The 21,992-nt window shown below is 38.9% G+C and overlaps 1 protein-coding gene across 9 annotated transcripts in view; it reads left to right on the forward strand.

Moving 5' to 3' along the window:
• LOC105491813 (SWI/SNF related BAF chromatin remodeling complex subunit ATPase 2) overlaps nucleotides 1–21,992 on the forward strand; it is a 207,934-nt gene that overhangs the window by 101,800 nt on the left and 84,142 nt on the right. For all 9 annotated transcript variants that reach the window (XM_071077732.1, XM_071077735.1, XM_071077729.1 and 6 more), the window contains 4 exons: nucleotides 8,782–8,889; nucleotides 9,498–9,584; nucleotides 13,698–13,744; nucleotides 16,137–16,303. In XM_071077732.1, the coding sequence (XP_070933833.1) occupies nucleotides 8,782–8,889; nucleotides 9,498–9,584; nucleotides 13,698–13,744; nucleotides 16,137–16,303 (409 nt within the window). The remainder of the gene's footprint in view (nucleotides 1–8,781; nucleotides 8,890–9,497; nucleotides 9,585–13,697; nucleotides 13,745–16,136; nucleotides 16,304–21,992) is intronic.

Raw genomic sequence — 21,992 nt, forward strand, 5'->3', positions numbered from 1 at the left:
GGGACTTGTGTCATCATTGAAGGGGATGGGGAACATTAGCAGGTTTTCTAGAAATGTATTTAGTATTTGATGTTTGTGATGTCACCATTCTGACAGTAAGTGAAAAAACAAGAGTTTCTGCAAATTACAGACACACCATCTAATTATTTGGGGACATTATTTTTGTTCCGTGCCATAAAAATTAAGTTCCTGTGACCACGTTAAGCCAGTATTTTTCAGACTAACTTTTGGAAACTTAGTTTGTGGTGCTTTAGAACAGCTTCTGAGCCCTTCGCTCTATGTTTTGGGGTTGGATTTGAGTATTAGTGTACTATGTTTCTGATCGTATTTTGGAACCATGCATATTTGAATTCTAAGTTTCATTCTCTTAAAGATAGTTTAGCATTGTATACTATTTGTTGCATGAGGTATTTTGATTGGAGTTTTTTCTTTAGAAGAGCCAATTCTGAGATGTTTTATTTTTTGCATGATTGTGGTTTTTCTGGGTAACGACTCTATTTTTGGACAGATCGGTTCCTCCTGTTCATTTTTAAGTGGGAGTTGTCAAGATGGTGTACAAAGTTGATCACTTTGTTAAGAGAGAATTTTACTCCCTAATCCTTTATGCATTGATAGTCTGAAAAAACATTAAAAATGATTTTTATACCATGCATGTCTCAGTGAAAGTCTAAGTATTTAAGTATTTTATTCTGCTGGTGAATGCATCTTGGGTGTAGAATGCTGTTGATACTCCCTTGGACTTCCTGTGGTCTTGGCCTCTGGGTAGCACCCTTTCTGTTCAAGATGGAGTTTAGTTACTGAGTACATAAATTGGTAAATGGGTATAGTGGCCATGTGGGTGCCTTGAATTACTTCCTAGCATACAATTACAGTGATTCTGCAAGTGATAGAGATGGAATGTTAATTATTTTAATTTATCACATAATTTCTTTTTTTTTTTCTTTAGAAGAGGTATAAAATAAAAGGCAATTAACTGAAGCCTTTCATTTATTCATTCCATAAAACTTCTTAATCTTGTTCATTCATTTCTAAGACTGGCTAATACAGATAGATTTTTAAAAATATATTGCAAGTTGAAAGTATGTTATGTTTTAAGAAAATCCACTAGAGAAAAATTGAAATTTTTGCAGCTTAAGAATTATGAGGTGATTAATTATATCACAGAGGAATTCTTTGCTTTACAAAAATATTTATTTTATGGTTCTTTCTATAAGAGAAGTTCCTGAGTATACTTGAAGGATGATAAAATTTTTTAAAACTGTGTTTACCCTCAAATTGTCAAGAGTATGTCTCCTGCGTGAAGTATACATGTACTCTTTAGCACCCAGAGTATTATATTTGAGATACGTAAAATAGTGTGTGGTATTATATATGGCTACCTTTAGAGGTATCTGTATCTTTAAAGGCAGCCATGTTATCTTTTCCTGGAGGAACTTGGTGGAGTGGAAATCATGGACTCTGCTTGTCAGAGTAGGCATGGGTTTCACCACATTCTCCATCTCTTACTATGTGAACTTGGGCAAGTCATCTAAACTAAACGAGTCTTAGTGTTCTTATCAGTGATCTGGAAGATAAATGACTCTTGAACCTTATGGAGTTCTGAGGATTAAAGGGATGTAGGGCTCCTAATACCATGCCAGGCACATGGTAGGCACCCAACCAGTGACAGCTGCTTCGGCGTATTCCTTATTTTCTACTCATGTTGCTGTCTCTGTTATTAACAGGACTTCCATTTTCCTATTCTTCAAGCTCTTTCTCACTGTTTTCTTGTCTTTGCTATCCTTCCAGTAGCCCCCCTGCATCTCTCTCTGTAAACTTTTCAAGTGCTTTGTGTGTGTATGTGGTGGTTGTTGATATGGCTGGGCTGATGTTCATTTTCTACTTTTTCAGCCTTGTTAGGGTTTTTTTTTTTTTTTTTTTTTTTAACCTGGGGAAAGTTGGAAATCTCATTGCCATCTTAGGGGGTAAAGAAGTTTCTTTTACCACCACTGCTTACAGCCACAAACAACATGTATGTCTTACTTAGCCTGAATAAAGAATCCAGAAAGGAACTATGGCAGATGGAGGAAAAGGCTAAATACTTTCACAGGAGTAATTCTCAAATGTTTTTATGAAAAAAGAACCATATAGGAAAGGGGCTTTTACTTTGATTTTTTAATTTACGTGTAGTAAAATTTGCTTCTTTTGGTGTATAGTTTTATGAGTTTTGACAAATGAAGAGTTGTGTTAACCATGCCCACAACAAAAATTCAAAATAATGTCATCATCCACCCCTTCAAAAAAAATTCCCTGGTATTCCCCAGTGCTACTTCTTTTCAGTCAAACCCTCCCTCGGCTCTTAGCCTCATGCAGCCACTAATCTGTTCTCCATCCCTGTCTATAGCTTTGTCTTTTCCAAAATGTCATATGAGTAGAATAAGACAATATATAACCTTTTGCATCTGTTTGTTTTTTTATTTGGCAACATGTGTTTCAGATTCATCCATGTTGTTGCATGTATCAATAGTTGGTTCGTTTTTATTGTTGAATAATATCCCATTATATGGATGCAGTGCAGTTTGTTTGACATTTGGGTCATTTCTAGTTTTTGACAATTATGAATAGAGCTGCTATATACCTTCATGTGCAGGTTGTTGTGTGAACATAGGTTTTCATTTCACTTGAGTAAACGCCTTAGGTATATGACTGCTTGATCGAATGGTCAGTGTATACACAGATTTATAAGAAACTTCTGCATTGTTTCTTAGACTGTCTGAACCACTGGGTAGTCCCACCAGAAATATATGACCGTTCTGCTTCCTCCACATTCTCATTAGTGCTTGGTATTGTCAGTTTTTCAAGATTTCTAGCCATTCAATAGGTGCATAGTGGTGTCTTGTAACTTTAATTCGCATTCTCTAATGTCTAATATTGTTGAGCATCTTTTCATGTGCTTTCTCAGGTGAAACTAAAGCAGGTATATAAAGGCCACAATTTTGTAAACGCAGGTCAACCACATAGGAAAATTAGCTTTAATATTAGTCTAATGAAACACTTAATGAGCAAGGGAATATACCCACCCCCAAACCACCAACACCGCCCAGCCGTTGGCATAAAATCCATTGCTTATGCGCGGGAAAGAATGCCAAATAGAAAGGGGATTATATAAGAACAACTTAAGCTAAATAAAAATTGATTTTTCTATTTAGCTCCCATTTAAGGTTATCTGTGCTGACTCTTTTGTTAATTCATATTATCAAGAACCAACTATACTTGCAATTGGCTGGGTATTTCTTTATGTCTAAAAATGCTAAAATATGTATTTAATGTCTGAGGTTAACTAGGGGTTGACCTACCTGAAGTCAGTCCTGATTCTGATATAGTTTGTGTAAAACACCAACAAAGCTTTGCTTACATTGGCAATTTAATTTGTGTATTCATTATATCAAATTTTGGAATGCTTAACATAAATAATCATTACTTTGTTCCTCTCTCATGCCATAGAGTTTAGAACTTGAGACTTTCATAAATTGAATCATATTGTTTAAAAATCTCAGTTCACAAAGCAGTGATATATCACATGTAGTTTAGGTTTATTATTCCAATAATACATCCTTTAGGGAGGGGAATTATAAATGAAGAATAGTATTCAGGCAGAAGCTATGAACAAAGTTCAAATACTTCTACAGGGATATATAAGAAGAAATGCTGGGCCAGTATAGTGACCTGACTTGCCTACTTTTAGGGACCAGTTAGGCCATTTACTAACATAAGAATGCTTAGGAGATAAGTACCAAATACATGAGGTCAGCACCTCAGTTTTACGTATGATTTAAACGAAAATAGCTCCAGTGGCTCTCACAAATCTTAACTTACTGGGAGAATCACCCCCGTGAAGAAGTCACAAGTTTCATTTGCTATAGCACCAGTATATTTTGAGGAGCTTTCACATGCATGCTCTAAACAGATGCCATCACATTTTTTTGGGGGGCGAACTCAGACTCAACCGAGTTGGAGTTGGCACGATTATTATAAAAACTTCTTACGTCACTGTGATTCAGTGTGGTGGCTTTAGAATTGTTCAGCCCATCCCTTTTCTTGATACATACCTGGTGATTGCCTGCTCTGTACATTGTGCTGCACTCAGGCCAGGTGGGAGGCATAATACACCAGAAATGGGAGGCATGATGTGAGAAGTCAACAGACTTGGCTGTGGAGGTGAGGGCTACTCACACTGAATAATGGCGTGGCAATGCAAAGCAACATCATCCCACCAATCAGAATGAATGACTCAGGAATTCAGGTGGTTTAGGACAGGGGTACGCAGTATGTACACATGGGTGTATGTGTTGGGGAATGCTTATTAGTAATCCACTGGGTGGAGAAAGATGTTAGAACAATCATATATATTGATCTTTCTCTTAAAAAAATCTTTACTGATATTTAACATGCAAATTGACACTGGTACCTTTGTGGTACGTGTGTATGTGTGTCTGAAAGCCAGTCATGTGCTGGGAGTACACTGTGTAGGTTATCCCAGGGGAAGCGTGAGAGTGGGTCTCCCCCACCAGGAGCATCTGATAGTCCATTCATCTTTGTTGCCTGGTTCATTTAGTTTCTGCCGATGGTAAGGCATTATGGGTTTCCCTGTGCCCAGATAAGGAGATTTAGTATGATCTGATTTTAACTAAACTACCACCACTGGTCCCCAGAAGGGTTTAAAAGGATTCTGCAAAGGAGTGCAGGTTGAAATCACATAAGCATAGATGAACAACGGGAAAAAGGCCATCCTGTCTCTTCTCCCATTCCTAGTGTTGGTGTTCAACAGCCGCATCATGGTACTTGGGCTGGAGTTGACGAAAAATATTAGATATCATCAAATTGGCAGCTTTAAATAGGGATATAAATCAACTTCCTTTAACATTGACCCATGCCCTGAAAGTAACTCATATCTTGAGACATTAATATTAGTGCATGCATATAGTAATTCATAAATAAATATGTAGATGTGTATTGGGAAAATGAGCTTTAGCATGTCTTCTTGTTTTTCTTCTCCATTATCAAAAAAGCTTACTGACAAACTTCTTTGAGAGAAACGAAAGGGAAATTGGCTTTGGCTGATAGTGTGATTGGGAAAGATCTTAAAAAGGGTCCTCAGGGTAGAGTAGAGTTAGAAAGGAGCCTTAAGACTAAGTAAGGACATCCCAGGCCTGGGAAAAAGTACAAAAACAAACCAAGTGGCATGGAGTTGTTTGAGAAGGCTCTGGGAGCAAACATAAAATACAGTTGTGAAGCTTATGTGATTTTGATCATGTGTATTAAATCCCCTAATTGTGTGAGGAAAGAGACTCTGCCTTCCCAGAGCAGCCATCAGGTCCTGGAGAGCAGCTTGCCTCTCTGCGGACTTGATCTCTTTGAGGATGCTTGCATCCCTGTCTCCATGGCATCACCATGCGTGCCTCCTGCTTTCCAAACTCCTTCACCTCCAGCCCTTAGCAGTGGCTGACTGATAGGAAGGTGCTTGAGTGTTCTTTCCTGAATTCTGGATCTGCCTTCCCCAAATGCATAAGCATCAGCCGTGCCTTCTGCATTCAGGAAGGTTTGATCAAGCCAGGAGGGAGGTGCAGGTGAAGGTGAACCTCAGGCAGAGCTAGGAAGCCTGAAAATCTCCTTCATCATCCTAACATGGAGCTTAAAAGAGTGGATTCTATTTCAAATCCTAACTGTGCCATTGAATGGCTATATCTTTGGGCCTGTAGCTAAACGTCTGTGGTGCTCAGATTCCTAATCTATAAAATGAGAAGGCTAAATGTAGCTATCTCAGTAGAGCTCTTTTGTGTGTTAAATGAGGGAAGGCACAGAAAGCGCTTTGCACTTTGCACAGGGCCTTTTCTATGGAAAGAGCCCAGTAATATTAGTCCTTGATGTCATTTTACCATTATACTTGTTAAAGTCTAACGTCGTTCAACATTTTTCTTTACCATTATCAAATGTCATTGTGAGTTAACAGCTCTTGAAAAAGAAGAAGGCTGGGGTAATCACTTCACAATGTATGTGTATATCAAAATATCACAGACATACCTTAAATATATGTAATTTGTGTTTCTATATATTATACCTTTTTAAAATATTATACCTTGATACAATTATACCTCAGTAAAGCTGAAAAAATTAGAATTTTTTTTTATTATACATTAAGTTCTAGGGTACATGTGCACAGTGTGCAGGTTTGTTACTTGTGTATACATGTGCCATGTTGGTGTGCTGCACCCAGTAACTCGTCATTTACATTAGGTATATCTCCTAAGGCTATCCCTCCCCCATCCCCCTACCCCATGACAGGCCCTGGTGTGTGATGTTCCCCACCCTGTGTCCAAGTGTTCTCATTGTTCAATTCCCACCTGTGAGTGAGAACGTGTGGTGTTTGGTTTTCTGTCCTTGCGACAGTTTGTTCATAATGATGGTTTCCAGCTTCATCCATGTCCCTACAAAGGACATGAACTCATCCTTTTTTATGGCTACATAGTATTCCACAGTGTATATGTGCCACGTTTTCTTAATCCAGTCTATCATTGATGGACATTTGGGTTGATTCCAAGTCTTTGCTATTGTGAATAGTGCCGCAATAAACATACGTGTGCATGTGTCTTTATAGCAGCATGATTTCTAATCCTTTGGGTATATACCCAGTAATGGGATAGCTGGGTCAAATGGTATTTCTAGTTCTAGATCCTTGAGGAATTGCCACACTGTCTTCCACAATGGTTGAACTAGTTTACAGTCCCACCAACAGTGTAAAAGCGTTCCTGTTTCTCCACATCCTCTCCAGCACCTGTTGTTTCCTGACTTTTTTATGATCGCCATTCTAACTGGTGTGAGACGGTATCTCATTGTGGTTTTGATTTGCATTTCTCTGATGGCTAGTGATGATGAGCATTTTTTCATGTGTCTGTTGGCTGCATAAATGTCTTCTTTTGAGAAGTGTCTGTTCATATCCTTCACCCACTTTTTGATGGTGTTGTTTGATTTTTTCTTGTAAATTTGTTTAAGTTATTTGTAGATTCTGGATATTAGCCCTTTGTCAGATGAGTAGATTGCAAAAATTTTCTCCCATCCTGTAGGTTGCCTGTTCACTCTGATGGTAGTTTCTTTTGCTGTGCAGAAGCTCTTTAGTTTGATTAGGTCCCATTTGTCAATTTTGGCTTTTGTTGGCATTGCTTTTGGTATTTTAGACATGAAGTCCTTGCCCACGCCTATGTCCTGAATGAGTGTCACTCTGTCACTCCAGTGCAGTGGCACGATCTCTGCTCATTGCAACCTCTGCCTCTTGGGTTCCAGCGATTCTCCTACCTCAGCCTCCTGAATAGCTGGGATTATAGGCGCACACCACCACGCCTGGCTAATTTTTGTATTTTTAGTAGAGATGGGGTTTCATCATGTTGGTCAGGCTGGTCTGGAACTCCTGACCTCATGATCTGCCCACCTCGGCCTCCCAAAGTGCTGGGACTGCAGGCATGAGTCACCACACCTGGCCAAATTATAGAAATTTTTTATATTAAAAAAAAAGACAAGTACTTTAAATATGTAACATGATCAGTTTTCTAAAACACAAAGCCTGTGTTAAATGCATACTTTTTTATTAATCTTGGAGATTTTTCTTTCACCTGGCCAAGAAGGTCATTAAAAACTGAAGCATGTTTTTGGAGGGTTACTTACACTTTTCCACTTTTCTGTAAAAGAGCGAGCTTTTCGCTAATCTCCTTTGATGCATCAAAATGTGTGGCCAAAAACTATTAATTGTGGTTCCATTTGGTCTGACAGGTTCCTTCTAAAGCAACAATTGAATGAATATTCAAGTTCTTTGTGACCTGTTCTCCCTGGCCTTCAGAGCTGCAAATAATGTGATCATTTTAAATCAGTTTATTAAACATTAGCTTGCTGATTTACTTTTAATCACATTCTGCATATTTCTAGGCATTAATCTGATGTTTATTATGAAAATTGCACATTTGTATTCTTGGGATTCTTTTTTAAATAAAGAAAAACAATGCTAGGAAATAAGGCAGATTTTATGTATTAGGAGTATGATAAACTATGCAGGTGTGTGATAAACCATGAGCATGTGAATTCCCCTTAACTTTGTAAAACTGGATTTTGATGGTATTTCAACTGGAAGCACAGGAGGCCTTGTCCTCCTTTCGATGGCCATAAAGTAGTGTCCAATTGTGGATTAATTTCTCTCTTCCACCTGTTCTCACTAGGTTGCATCCTGCCATTTCTCAAGAGTAGAAGTTAATGGTAGTCACCCTAGGGATGTTATAAATCTCACTTTTAGACTAGTATTAGAGATACCACATGTGACCCTTTAAAAATGTTTCACGAAGAAAATCACAGGATATTTGTCAGTCACCGCTTTTCCTAAAACCGTTCTGTTCATAGGAAAGGAAGTATAATTGGGAAGTGAAGGAAATACTAAAAATACCCCATATTGAACATTTTTGAATTTGAACAGTTTGTAAGCCATTCTCTCTCTCAAATTTAGAACCAAGTCCAGAAATTTCAGAAAACATGACCCCAGCATCAATTACATATAACCTTTGGAAGCCCCCACCATCATAATGGCACCTTTAACAATGATGACTCTGGTCCCTTCTAACACCCCCATCTCACCCCGCACTCCATGAATCCAAGAAAGAGAGAGACACCTTTGTGCTTCCAGGAGTGACACTGATTCAGCAGTCTTCTGAGAACAGGCGCCTTCTCCTTCCTGCTCTTGCCTACTTACTGTTCTCTTTTCCGCAGGTGGAATATGTGATCAAGTGTGACATGTCAGCTCTGCAGAAGATTCTGTATCGCCATATGCAGGCTAAGGGGATCCTTCTCACAGATGGTTCTGAGAAAGATAAGAAGGTATGTTGCGGAAGATGATGCAACTCAAGGTGCTGTGATATGTCTTCTCATGGCTGTGACATTGAATATTCACAGGAAGCATCCCTGCTAATGCTGATTTGTTAAAGTAAATCACTGGACCTCCTTTGAGCTATTATAGCTGCCAAAGATAATCTCTTCACCTCTTAGCTGCATTGGGGCAGGAAGAAAGAAGGAATATGTTCACATTACCAAAATAGTTAGCTCTGCTTATGTCAATTTTGCAGCAAATATATTCTGCCTAAATGTGGGGTGGCATTTCAGAAGGTTTTAAAATCCAGTTTCACTCCCTGGGCATCTGTTCTGTGCTTCTGTGTTCTGGAGTCCTACGGAATAGACAGTCATGTCACAAAGCCATTGACTACACATAATTCTTCAAGGTTCACTTTTTTGGTAGGATAAGTTAATCACAAGAAAGACATTATATCTAACTCAGGAACGGCTATATAATTAAAGAAGCTTTGAACCACAAGGTGTGTAGGTGACTGAGAAAACCTTTGGTCCTTTGTATAAGAAGCCCAGTTTAAAAGATCTGAAATGTCTGACCAGTGAATAATTAGTTTTATTTTTCTCTTTCCACTGATTCTTAGGGGAAAGGAGGTGCTAAGACACTTATGAACACTATCATGCAGTTGAGAAAAATCTGCAACCACCCATACATGTTTCAGCACATTGAGGTAAGTCTGTATTGTGTGTGTAGAGCCTGATTGTGCTAATATACTAATGCTAGTTGTTAAAACGAACAAACAAAACAAAAACCAAAATAGGTTTAAAACATGTTGGTGGAAGTTGAGATGACATGATCTGATAGCTCGACAAGCAGAATTAACAAACATGAGTATCCTGGTTATGGGTTCTCATTGGCACCAAGCATTTGAGCATCTGGAATTTTATAACCAAGAGTTTAAAGTGGAGAGAAAATGTTGTAAGCAGTGGCTCACTTGTGTGGGTTTAGGTAAGTACTGTGAATTACCTTGTTATAGTAGGAGCTCTGAAATTGAAGATAATGATAAATACATTCAGCTTCCTCGGAAGAATGCTGTGAAAAATATTAAAATAACATATTTATGACTGCTAAAGAGAAAGATTTTCTTTAAATATTTTCTTTGTAAAAGACACTGGCTTTAGTCTGTTACTTTGATTTATATTTTTCCTTTCTTGTTTCTGTCGTGATGATGTAAATCCATGCATTCATCCTGATGCTCAGGTCTCTAGAAAGCTATTTTGCAGGGAGAGGACATTTTCTGCCATGTTCACTCCATGTGAATAAGTTTCCTAAATTGACAGTGTTTCACCCCAGTCAGAGCAATTGACTGGAGCAGGAATGAAAAGGAGCCACAATTGTATTCCCCATTTGTCATTGCTGCTGCTGAGGCAAATGGTCCTGGTGGCAATTATTTGCCAGGGTAGTGCCTACTTTCTCCTGCAAAATGGGCAGGAGACATAGAGAACATCACTGCAGGGCTCCAGTGTCTGCATCAATTTATTTTAAAAAATACATAGAAACTTCTGGAGAGTTAAAACTTAATCACAGTATTAAAATTGAGTTGGAGCACTCTTCTTTTCGAATATTCTTTTTTCTCCCTTATTTTTGGCAGTTGTACCTGTCAGGTCAGAGTATTCATTGCACACCATATCCGCATGCCAGAATTCTTTTCTAGCTGTGCTGGATAATTGGAAAGATTTCTGACACTGCTATTGCCTTCACATCCATAGGAGAAAGTATCCATAGACACTGGGGAGAGTACCCACAGCCATAGGAGAGAGTGTATGGCCGTAGAGGAGAATATCCATAGACATAGGGGAAAGTATCTACACATCGAAGTAAAACGACAACAGCAACAACACTTAAAGAATCTCAGGGCTGGGTGCGGTGGCTCACTCCTGTAATCCCAGCACTTTGGTAGGCCGAGGCGGGCAGATCACCTGAGGTCAGGAGTTCGAGACCGGCCTGGCCAACATGGTAAAACCCTGTCTAAAACTACAAAATTACAAAACTACAGAATTATAAAACTACAAAAATTAGCTGGGCATCATGTCAGGCGCCTGTAATCCCAGCTACACAGGAGGCTGAGGAAACAGAATTGCTTGAACCTGGGAGGTGGAGGTTGCCGTGAGCCAAGATCATGCCATTGCACTCCAGCCTGAGTGACAAGAGCGAAAGTCGGTCTCAAAAAAAAAAAAAAAAAAAAAAGTCTCACTAGTAAGTCGTAATTATTTACATGTATTATTGAAGGGGAATGCAATGGCCAATAATGAATTCATATCCACCAGGTCACTTTGTAACTGTGAACTGGGGTAAGTCATCAGATTCTCCATGCTATAATGTGCTTGATTTGTAAACAGGGGTAATAATAGATTATAGGACTGGCAGGAGGACCAGCTTTTAAACAATAACATGCGAAGCATCTTGTAAACTGATGTCGTGTTGTATCAGATGTAAGGTGCCAATGAATTGGTAGTGGGTGTAGGTTGGGTTGAAAGGAGCTGGGAAAAAAGTCTAATGATGAAACTGCCTGGGGTTTTGTTAGTCTAACCTGTTGCCCACCGTCCCATTTTTTTCTGAAAACAATTTTAAGATATGTATGGTAATCTATGAGGGCCTTGGGGGACTTAGGAATTTTGAAGATTAAGCAGCAATCTTACTTCGTTTTGGTTATCATAAAAGAAATGATCCCTTCAGCCGTGCTGGGCTAAGTAGGGAAGGAAGGGAGATGATGCCTTCTGTCCTCCAGCTTCAGTCTGGGAAAGGATAGAGGAGGAGTGGGATCATGAAGGAAGCGAAGTTTAAGGTGCATGCCCTTCGGTACCTACATATTGACATCTTAAGTAGCAGTTGGTAGAAAGGCAGACTTTGATTTGCAATTTTTTTTTTTAACAGAAAAACTCTCAGGAGTCTATTCCTAGAAACGAGATCCACAGTTATGGCAAATCTAGTGACAACTATGGAACAGAGGTGGTGTGTGAATTTGCCTTTGTTGTATTTCGTTTGCCACACACTCTTTGTTCATACTAAATCCTGCCAGATGCTCAGCCTCAAAATGGGTCTCACTGCCTCCCTGGGGACCTTCAAACTCAAGAAATGAAAACAGTATTTTTAACATGATGCTGTTACCTAATCTCCAACAGCATCCATTGACACCCTCTCTTTGGTTTTCACAAGCCTGCTTGGAGACAGGGATGGGGCCTAATGGAGACTGTGGGCTTGGTTCTAGGGGATGGAGGTGAGGTATTGGCCACAGTCTATCCTGTTAATTTTGCCACAGGACTGGAGCTTACCATAGATGATGAGCATATTTGAGAGTACTGTTGAGCCCAGAGGGAAAGATCTGGTGCCATTGGAGGAAACGCTGCAGGGATCCAGGGAGGAGGGAAGGCAGAAAAGGGAGACAGCGGTGGCTGATGTGAAGGTGTAACCTGCTCTCCATTCCCACCGATGGTTGCCATTCCCATAAAGTCAGAATAGAGAAATGCATGGAGAACAGTCATGTATTTCTTCCTGTGAATCAGAAAGGAGGGAGTTAAAGTTATGTGATTACACTCTGTATTCTGAAAACAGAAGCCAGACACCTGAGGGATGCTGTACATCTAGGACTTTATTTGTAACAGAGGAAAGCACAGTATAGAAGAGATGTTAGGATTTCACCAAACTGACCAGGCATGGTGGCTCATGCCGTAAGCCTAGCACTTTGGGAGGCCAAGGCAGTCAGGTCACTTGCGGTAAGGAGTTCAAGACCAGTATGGCCAATGTGGTGAAACCCTGTCTGTACTAAAAATACAGAAAATTAACCAGGTGTAGTGGCACATGCTGTAGTCCCAACTACTCAGGAGTCTGAGGCAGGAGAATTGCTTGAACCTGGGAGGCGGAGGTTTGCAATGAGCTGAGACCGCACCACTGCACTCCAGCCTGGGCAACAGAGTGAGACTCTGTCTCAAAAAAAAAAGAAAAGATTTCACCAAACTAAGAATTAGAATATGTAATCACCATTATTTTTATTGCTAAATTTTTCCACAATACATATTGTATTAGTCCGTTTTCATGCTGCTGATAAAGGCATACCTGAGACTGGGCAATTTGGAAAGAAAAAAGGTTTAATGAACTCACATATTTCACATGGTTGGGGAGGCCTCACAATCATGGCAGAAGGCGAAAGGAACATCTTACATGGTGGCAGGCAAGAGAGAGTGAGAGCCAAATGAAAAGGGAAACCCCTTATAAAGCCACCAGATCTCGTGAGACTTACAATCACGAGAACGGCTTGGGGGAAACCTTCCTGATGATTCAGTTGATTCCCCCAGGGTCCCTCCCACAACACACGGGAATTATGGGAGCTACAATTCAAGATGAGATTTCAGTGGGGACACAGCCAAGCCCTATCACATGTATTTATATATACATAGTAATTCTGATTTGCTTGTATTGTGCTCTTATAGTCTAGACTCTGAACTCCTTGAGTTCAGATCCACCCTAGAGGGTGGATCTCCAAAAACAACTATTGGCTCAGCTATGGGCCAGTGGGTGCTCAGTGACTGTGTGATGGGTACACTAACTCTGTTATCTGAGAGTCTAGAGACTAGAAGAAACTCACAGGATACATTTCTGGTGGAACAAAAGTCTGCATGCAATATACTGAATTTCTCGTTCATTATATATGTAAGTTTTTTTGCTTATTCCTTAATTATTTTGTTTTAACTATAGAAATAGGTAGGATAACATCACTAAAGGAGTAATCATTAAGTTAATAATTACATTTTTTAAAATCATTTCTCTCTCTCTCTCTCTTTTAAAGGAATCCTTTGCTGAACACCTAGGCTATTCAAATGGGGTCATCAATGGGTAAATCTCAAATTTTTTTTTTCTTTTAAAAAAAATGTTGTTGGCCTTACATAAACTCCTCCTCTCTACAGTGTTTCCTCTTGTGCAAATACCTACTTCCAGCCCTCTAAGTGCTCTTCAGTGGAGAAGTTAACCAAAACGATAACAGCATTCTCTTTTACTTTACTGGCATAAATTATTACTTGCCTTAAGCAAGTGGCTATTCAAAGGACATAGATCTTATTTAATAGACTTAATAGTATCCTAGTGTTCAAAAAATGTTGTTGAAGTTTCAAAGGTTTGTTATTTATAACCAAAAGTATAGCCTGGGCTTGAAGAGAATTTATCTTATTAAATTTCACATTGACATTTGATATTAATGTACATGAGAAGAAATTTCTCATCTGCTGTAAATGTTTACAGTTTTATAGTCATTTGTTAGAGTATGGTCTGTGTAAGAAATGTTTTTCATTAGCAATGGATGTTAAAGAGAATCTTGACTTGCAACAACAAAAATGAACACTGCCTTAACAGAAAGTCTGTGTGTGTGTGTGTGTGTGTGTGTGTGTGTGTGTGTGTGTGTATGTGTGTGTTGCAAATTTGAAAAATTTATTATTAGGATGTAGTCATCATTCTTGGATCCCAAGGGCAGACAGTTTCACTGGGCTAAGAACCAGGAACTATAACCTATCCAGAAGCAGTGCTGCTAAGCTTTCCCTGCCTCTTCTTGCCTTTCTTTTCTCTGTGTTCTGTGGTTACTCCTGCTCCCATCAGCTTGGTCAGGGTTGCGTGGTGAAAACACGGCTATGGGGTATTTGGAGAACAGTTCTCAGAGTGGGGAATGGACATCAGGAAGACATACGTTTGAAAAATGTGTTAGAAATAACATATCCTGTGTCATAAAATCAACTACCAGATGATACATTCCAGTACTATAGTTTACATGTGCACTGGCAAGTTTTCTAAACAGTATCGCCTAGAATTCAGTTTTAATTGTATAACACAGCCCTGTTGATAAAAGAAAAATAAGGATGAACTATAGAGGGAAAAGGCCCTACTTTAGCCTTTCTTCATATCACAGCGTCTTCTCCATCTCATACTCCCATCGTGTTTTTGACTTGTACTTCTATAGTAATCCAAGACTTGTCCTCCCCCAGTCCATTCTTACACGATTTCCATAGTGATCTTATAAAAAGGTATGCCAGACCTCATCACTCCCCTGCTTAAAACCCATTGATGGCTTTTCATTGCACTGAAAATGAAAATGTTCAGTGTAGCTCATAGAGCCCTACAGAGTCTATTCCTAATCTCATCCTCCACCTCTCTGTCTTCATCTCCCAGTATTCTGTCCTCACTTCTGTTTAAGCCATGCTTACCGGTTTTTTTGTTTGTTTGTTTGTTTTTCAATTTCTCAAATCCTTCTGTCTCCTTTACCCCTCAGGACCTTTATGCATGCTCTTTCCTCGCCCTGGAATCTCCTCCTCTCCACCCCAGTGCCCCCATTCTTCACCTGGATGCCTTTTTACTCATTATTTCAGGTTGTAGCTAAAATGTTATCTCTTCAGGGAGGTCACCTCCGACACTGTAAACCAGTGGTTGGCAAACTTTTTCTGTAAAGAGCCAGATTGTAAATATTCTCAGCTTTGTGGGCCATAAAGTGTCTGCCACACCTGCTCAGCACAGCCTCTGTAGCGTGAAAGCAGCCAGAAAACAGAGAGGCGTGAGTGTGGCTGTGTCTGTTTTTATTTATAAAAACAGACAGCAGACTGGGGCCAAAGGTTGCCAAACTGCTCTGATCTAAAGAAGGCATCACATGTTGCTGTGGGTTTTCTCATTGGAACTTGTTATTTTTATCGTATTTATTACAATTTGTAATTATCCATTTAGTAAAATGAGACTGTATTTTGCTTATTATTATATACATGGCTAGCACTGTGCTTGGTACATAGTAGGTGATCAATAAGTATTTAGATGAATCTTAAGTGCCCTGAATTAACAATTTAAAAATGTGTATAATTAATAAGGAGGGATTTACAGAAACATGGCATATATTCACGCACACGCGTGTGTATGTGTGAGAGAGAGAGAAAGAGAGAGGGCAAGGAGAAAGAATAAGTTGAGAGAAAGACTGTGAAAGTATTAAGAACATGAAAGTGGTTCCTTTTCTTTCTAGAACCTGTAATCATACCTAGTATATGCAATGCACTTTTGATGGGTTTTATATGAATATATTTTCCTTTTCTGCTAAATATTCTCATTGCTTTGGAGTTCATATTCATTCATTCATTCATTTCACAGTCACTTATTGAATGTTTACTGTGTACAAAGGATTATATGAAAAACAAAGCAATGCTGGATTTTTCAAGAAGACAGAAGTAATACTGTCTTCTTGTTTTGCATTTTTTGGGTTCAGGGCTGAACTGTATCGGGCCTCAGGAAAGTTTGAGCTACTTGATCGTATTCTGCCAAAATTGAGAGCGACTAATCACCGAGTGCTGCTTTTCTGCCAGATGACATCTCTCATGACCATCATGGAGGATTATTTTGCTTTTCGGAACTTCCTTTACCTACGCCTTGATGGTAAGTGCATAAGGCATTAGGCTCAGAAGCCATACTACTGAAAATGAAGGGATAATGGGCACTTAGATCCATTCTCAGCCAAAAAGAAGGGGTAAAATTGAAGAATTGACTAGCAGCATCGGGTGCAGTTTTTCTAGATAGCAATTTTTTGCATCCTTAAGCTTTAAATAAGCTGACCTCATTTGTGCAGCTGCATAGCCCACATATAAACCAACACAAATGAGTTTAGAGTCACTTATGAGTATCTAAATAAAATAAAATCAAACTAAACTAAAATTTTGAAATCTTCCTTGCTCTTAAAATTGATTGTTACCTATGTGCCAAACATATAGAATACATTGACACACCTTTAACTTTTTCAGTTAAAGGCATATTTTAAGGGGATAAAGGCTATGTCACTTTTCTTTGTAACAATACAATCATTCAGTTAAGATTATATTTACCATTAAAGCGCCTCTCTTTCTAAATAAGACATATCCACATATTATGTTATTAAGAGACGTGATTTCATTGTTTCCTGGATTTTGCAAGCTATGTAAAATACTTGCCTGGTTTTAAGAGTGAAATTTAAATACCATGTCCTAAAAATTAGTAAGAAAAAATATTAGTGGAAGAAAATATGATTTTAGGGATAATCCCTAAATTATTTTACGATTTGGCTATCAGCTATAATATATTAGAGGTTGAAAGTATCAGCATTTATACACAATGGCAGGGCATAAATATGGCATTCAAAGAGTGGTAAGTAGGAATAGAAGTTAATTTACAGTCAGGATGCTATTTAATCCCTGGGTAGAAAAGAGGATACTACTAATACCGGTATTTATCTAATGCAGTATTACTGTTGTTAAATGGGAAATTTAAGGTTTATGTTTCATTAAAAGACTTTATTTTCAATCCAACATTTTGTTTCCCTTTTGCCCTTAATTGAATGTAATTGGATATAAACCAAACTTAGACTTGCTGTATGTTCTCTGACTTAAGGTTTTAGATGAATTCTCTTTATGGTCTGCCTCTTAGGGTATTATTAATTTTCAAATTAATTATACCATTTGACAAACTTGATTATTTTTATTTTATTTTATTGTTTTTATTGAGACAGAGTCTCACTCTGTCACCCAGGCTGAAATCCAGTAGCATGATCTCAGCTTACTGCAACCTCTGCCACCCGGGTTCAGGTGATTCTCCTGCCTCAGCCTCCTGAGTAGCTGGGATTACAGGCATGTGCCACCATGCCCGGCTAATTTTTTTGTGTGTATTGTTAGTAGAGATGGGGTTTCACCATGTTGCCCAGGCTGGTCTCGAACTCCTGACCTCAAGTGATCCACATGCCTTGGCCTCCCAAAGTGCTGGGATTACAGGCATGAAAATTGATTATTTAAACCCCTTTACCTCTCCCCTCCAAATTACTTAACCAATGAATGGTTAAGTAAATGTGAATTCTGAGTTCACAAATACAGTCCTATTAGGCACAGTTTTTCTCTGTTGGCAAATTTCCTTTATTGTCTCTTCTTCTTTGACTGGATCCCTGCCTCTGGAAAGAGGGGAAAATTCAGCACTCTTCCTTCAAGAGATAAACTGTCCTTTACCTGCTGCTCAAGTGAGGGGCTGTGGGGCTCTATTTTCTCCTGAACTGACAGCCCCACACAGGTGTCCTGCATAACTATCACTTGCTACTTTGTGGCATTTCATTTCCAATCTCAGGTCTCTGAGGACTGCTCCTTTGGAATATTTGCATCTATCAGACTGGTAAGAGTGAATTCCTGGAAACAAATTGCTTTCATGTTTTCTTGTCAGCCTGAGAGGTTCTCTTTAATCATTTGTTGGCTGCTGTCCTTTTGTTATTAATAATAATAGTCACAACAGTTAACATGTATGGAACACCTACTCTGTGTGGGACTCTGGGCCAAGCATTTCATGTGCATTATTAATTTGATTTTCTCAATAAATAAGCTACTATTATCCCTGTCAACCAGTGTGCCATTATGATGCCCATTTAATAGATGAGAAAACAAAGGTATATGGTGAGACCAGGTTCTAACTTGGATCTCTTTGATTCCAGATTAGCTCAGTTTTAGCAGATCCAGAGAGGTGTACCCCATCTCTGAAAAATACAGGCTGTTTCTCTAGCTACAACATTTTAAGAATGATTTTGAACTTATTTAAAATTTTCAGTTGAGTAATTGCAAACCACCATGCACTAGAGATACAGGATGGATGAACTATTCACTGTTCCTGCTCTCAGAGTCCTTAGCATTAGGTGGAAGGAGACAGACAAGCAAATTGCCTAACATGTTACAGATGGAATTGAAAAGGCATATTTCCGTAAGAAAGAGCAGCCATTCCTTTTAAGGGTGGACAGAACTAATGGACAAACAATCAGTATACACACAGATAAGTTAGTACACACACTTCCAGCTGAACCCCCTTCTGTCCCCCATCCCACCACCCAATTATTAAAATGACTTCAGATTTTCACTGCTGAATTTGATGTCTCAGATTTTGACTTTAGGGGGAAAAAAATCACTTGACAAGAGCTAAGCAGAAATTTTCTGCAAAGATTATGGTTGCATGAATAAATTTAGCTAATACTCCATTATAGTTTTTGTTTTTACTGGAAATGATTTTTGAGTGAGAGCAAGTGGTGCTCTCACTTGTTTTATCCCAGAAGACAATACTTTCTAAAAGTCACTGAAACTAAGTTAAAATTAGTCATCATGAAAGTCTGACAGTGTGTTCCTTCTGGTAAATTCTGTAATTTTCAACACACTTGCCCTATTAATTGTATTCTTATAATTGGTTATGTATCAAAGTCTGAAAGACCATGAAACTGATGTTAGTTTTGAGCACGTTAAATCTTGTGCCACTTGCAAAGAGTGTCTGCCTTTAGATAGACTCTTACATGGTCGTTTGAATCTCCCTGAACAATATTAAAAAGATTGCTCATGATCAGCAAAGATCTTGACTTGGAAATCTTTGACGGAAGTGGTTTTCTAGCAAATTCCAAACCTTGTGATGAGAAATGCCATTGTTTTGTATGAAAAATGACTTAATCTTTTTTATTGTTTTTTGTAATTTGTCAAGTTCCCAGCTATTTATACAGTTTATTTTATTCTATTCTATTCTATTCTATTCTATTCTATTCTATTCTATTCTATTCTATTCTATTCTATTCTATTCTATTCTATTCTATTTTGTTGAGACAAAGTCTCACTCTGTCACCCAGGCTGGAGTGCATCTCAGCTCACTACAACCTCCTCTTCCTGGGTTCAAGCGATTCTTGTGCCCCACCCTCCCAAGTAGCTGGGATTACAGATATGTGCCACTATGCCCAGCTAATTTTTGTATTTTTAGTAGGGACGGGGTTTTATCATATTGGCCAGGCTGGTCTTGAACTCCTGACCTCAGGTAATCCACCCACCTTGGCTTCCCAAAGTGCTGGGATTACAGGCATGAGCCACCGTGCCTGGCCTTTACAGTTTAAATACACACCAGATACATGGTTGGCCTATTTGCTTGAGGTATCTGGTATAGGGTCTGAAAACTCCTTTGACCAAATAATTTTATTTGGATATTCCTTTTGTTTTTCAGTGCTTTATTTTGCATGTAAGGTTATTTCATCCCAGTAGGCATTGGTTGTATTTATATCTTATGTTACTGGCGAGATCCACGTCTGTTCTGCCCACGTGCAGTAAATCAATCACTGTGACACAGGTTTTGCAAAGGAGAAAAGATTTATTCACAAGGGAACCAAGCAAAAAGATGGAAGAACAGCCCTCAACTCTACGTCCCTGAAGATAAGGCTTAGGGATATTTACGGGGTAAGGAAGTGGGGTGGTGTAAGGCACAGGGAAAGGTGATTGGCAGTGGGGAAAAATGAAGTCACAGGTTAATTCTACACAAGCATAGCCAGGGTTCATGGCGTTTCCGAGGACATACATGCAGAAAATGACAGTGTTAGCGTGATATGATGGTGGAGTTCTTGGCTCTCCGACATCAAAAGGCCATCTCTTGGGCACTTGCGCTCAGGCCTAGTTTAAGGGTCAGTGGTGTCAACCAGTTTGAAGTGGACAGAGCTGGCTAAAGTTCCTGAAAAGCAAATGAAGTAACAACCATTGCCATGGTGACATATGCATGTTATCTGTAAAGCAGCCAGTGAAGGTCAAGTTTGAGCATTCAGCATCAAGACCTTCAGCTACCGCAGCCTTCAGCTTCACAGAAAAAGAGAAAACAAAAATAACAAAAAGCAAGAAACCAAAAGCATGCAGGGCAGGCAGACCTGATGAGATTAACTGTTTGGTTCCATTAATCCATGTGATTATCAGCTGGTTCATTTTCAGTTAATCAAAAACGGTTGAACTTCTGTCCTGAGAGTATAGATGTATAGTTTTTGTACCCAGTTGTCAGAAACAAAGATGCCATGATCTCTTCTTTCCCCATTTTAGAAGGAATTTTTGGTTTCTGTGGCTTTTCATTCAGTTTAAGGCAGAGGAGAAATATGTGAACCATTAATCCATGTGAGTAATTTAAAAAAAAATTCTTGCAGCTGGAAAGATGATAGAGGTTTCGTGGCAGAACATATCTTCCATTAGCATCGTGAACAGATAGTTCACCATGATCTCAGAAAGCCAATTCTGAAAATAAAAGAAAAAAGAGCCCCACACTTGAAAGCTCACTCATCAAAGCATGTTTAGTGCTCCTCCTCCAAAATCTAAACTCAGACAACTGATTGTGTCGGACCTCACCAGTTCATTAAACTGGAAACCTAACGTAGAAAGTAAATTGGGTCTAAAGAATGTGACTCCATTAAATGAGGAAAGCCCCCAAACCCCTCATTCCTAATCCTTGTTTGCTGTATGCAGGGAAGTGATTTGTCTTCTCCCTCCTCAGGAGGGCATTTGTTAGTTTTATTAAATGTGAAAAACAGATTGTCCCCAATTTTGAGAACTTGGCCCTCATAGTAACTTGATTCATTAGCTGTAGTCACTTAAATGTTTTAATCCTCTGAAATAAATTGCTCGTATGTTTTCATCCTTAAAAAAAGAACAGCATGTAAGAATAATATTTGAATAGCAGCCGGTCAGGGACTATCATGTAACATGCATACATATTTCCCAACAACCTAAAGCCTTTTTTCAAAATTCAACGTCTAAGTGTTTCTGGTGAAATATGTTCAGATGGAATACTGGTGTTTTTTTTTTCTTTCTCTCCCCTTCCACAATGCACTTCATGAAATGGCTGGGTAAATACATTACACATACATAATATGTAATTGAGTGGCTCATCCGAAATGCAAGAATGCCCCACAAGTGAGCACCAGACTCTAAGGTTTGGTCCTCTCTGCTTATTCACTCTTTTGGAGCCTCCTCAGACCCCATGGGGCAAACCACACCCAGGTGTTTAACATGCTGCTCTGTTTAGTTGGTTTTGATTTAGCATGCTTTGAACTCAACAGAGCGGGATGTTAACGTGAGAAACAGACTAAGAGATTTCTTGTTTTTTGTTGTGGGGGGGGATTATTGTGGCTTTAAGTCTTGCTAAAAAGGATAAAATTATTCCATTTGCAAAAAAAAAAAATTCATTCATAATTTATGTTTTTACCAAACGGACCATACTTCAATCGAAATGGTAAAGCAGTAGAAAAGAACTTTCCTTTTTTTTCTATTTTCTTGGCATAAAAAAGTCCTTG

This window comes from Macaca nemestrina, chromosome 14 (genome assembly GCF_043159975.1).
Source record: "Macaca nemestrina isolate mMacNem1 chromosome 14, mMacNem.hap1, whole genome shotgun sequence".
NCBI classification, from domain to species: Eukaryota; Metazoa; Chordata; class Mammalia; order Primates; family Cercopithecidae; genus Macaca; species Macaca nemestrina.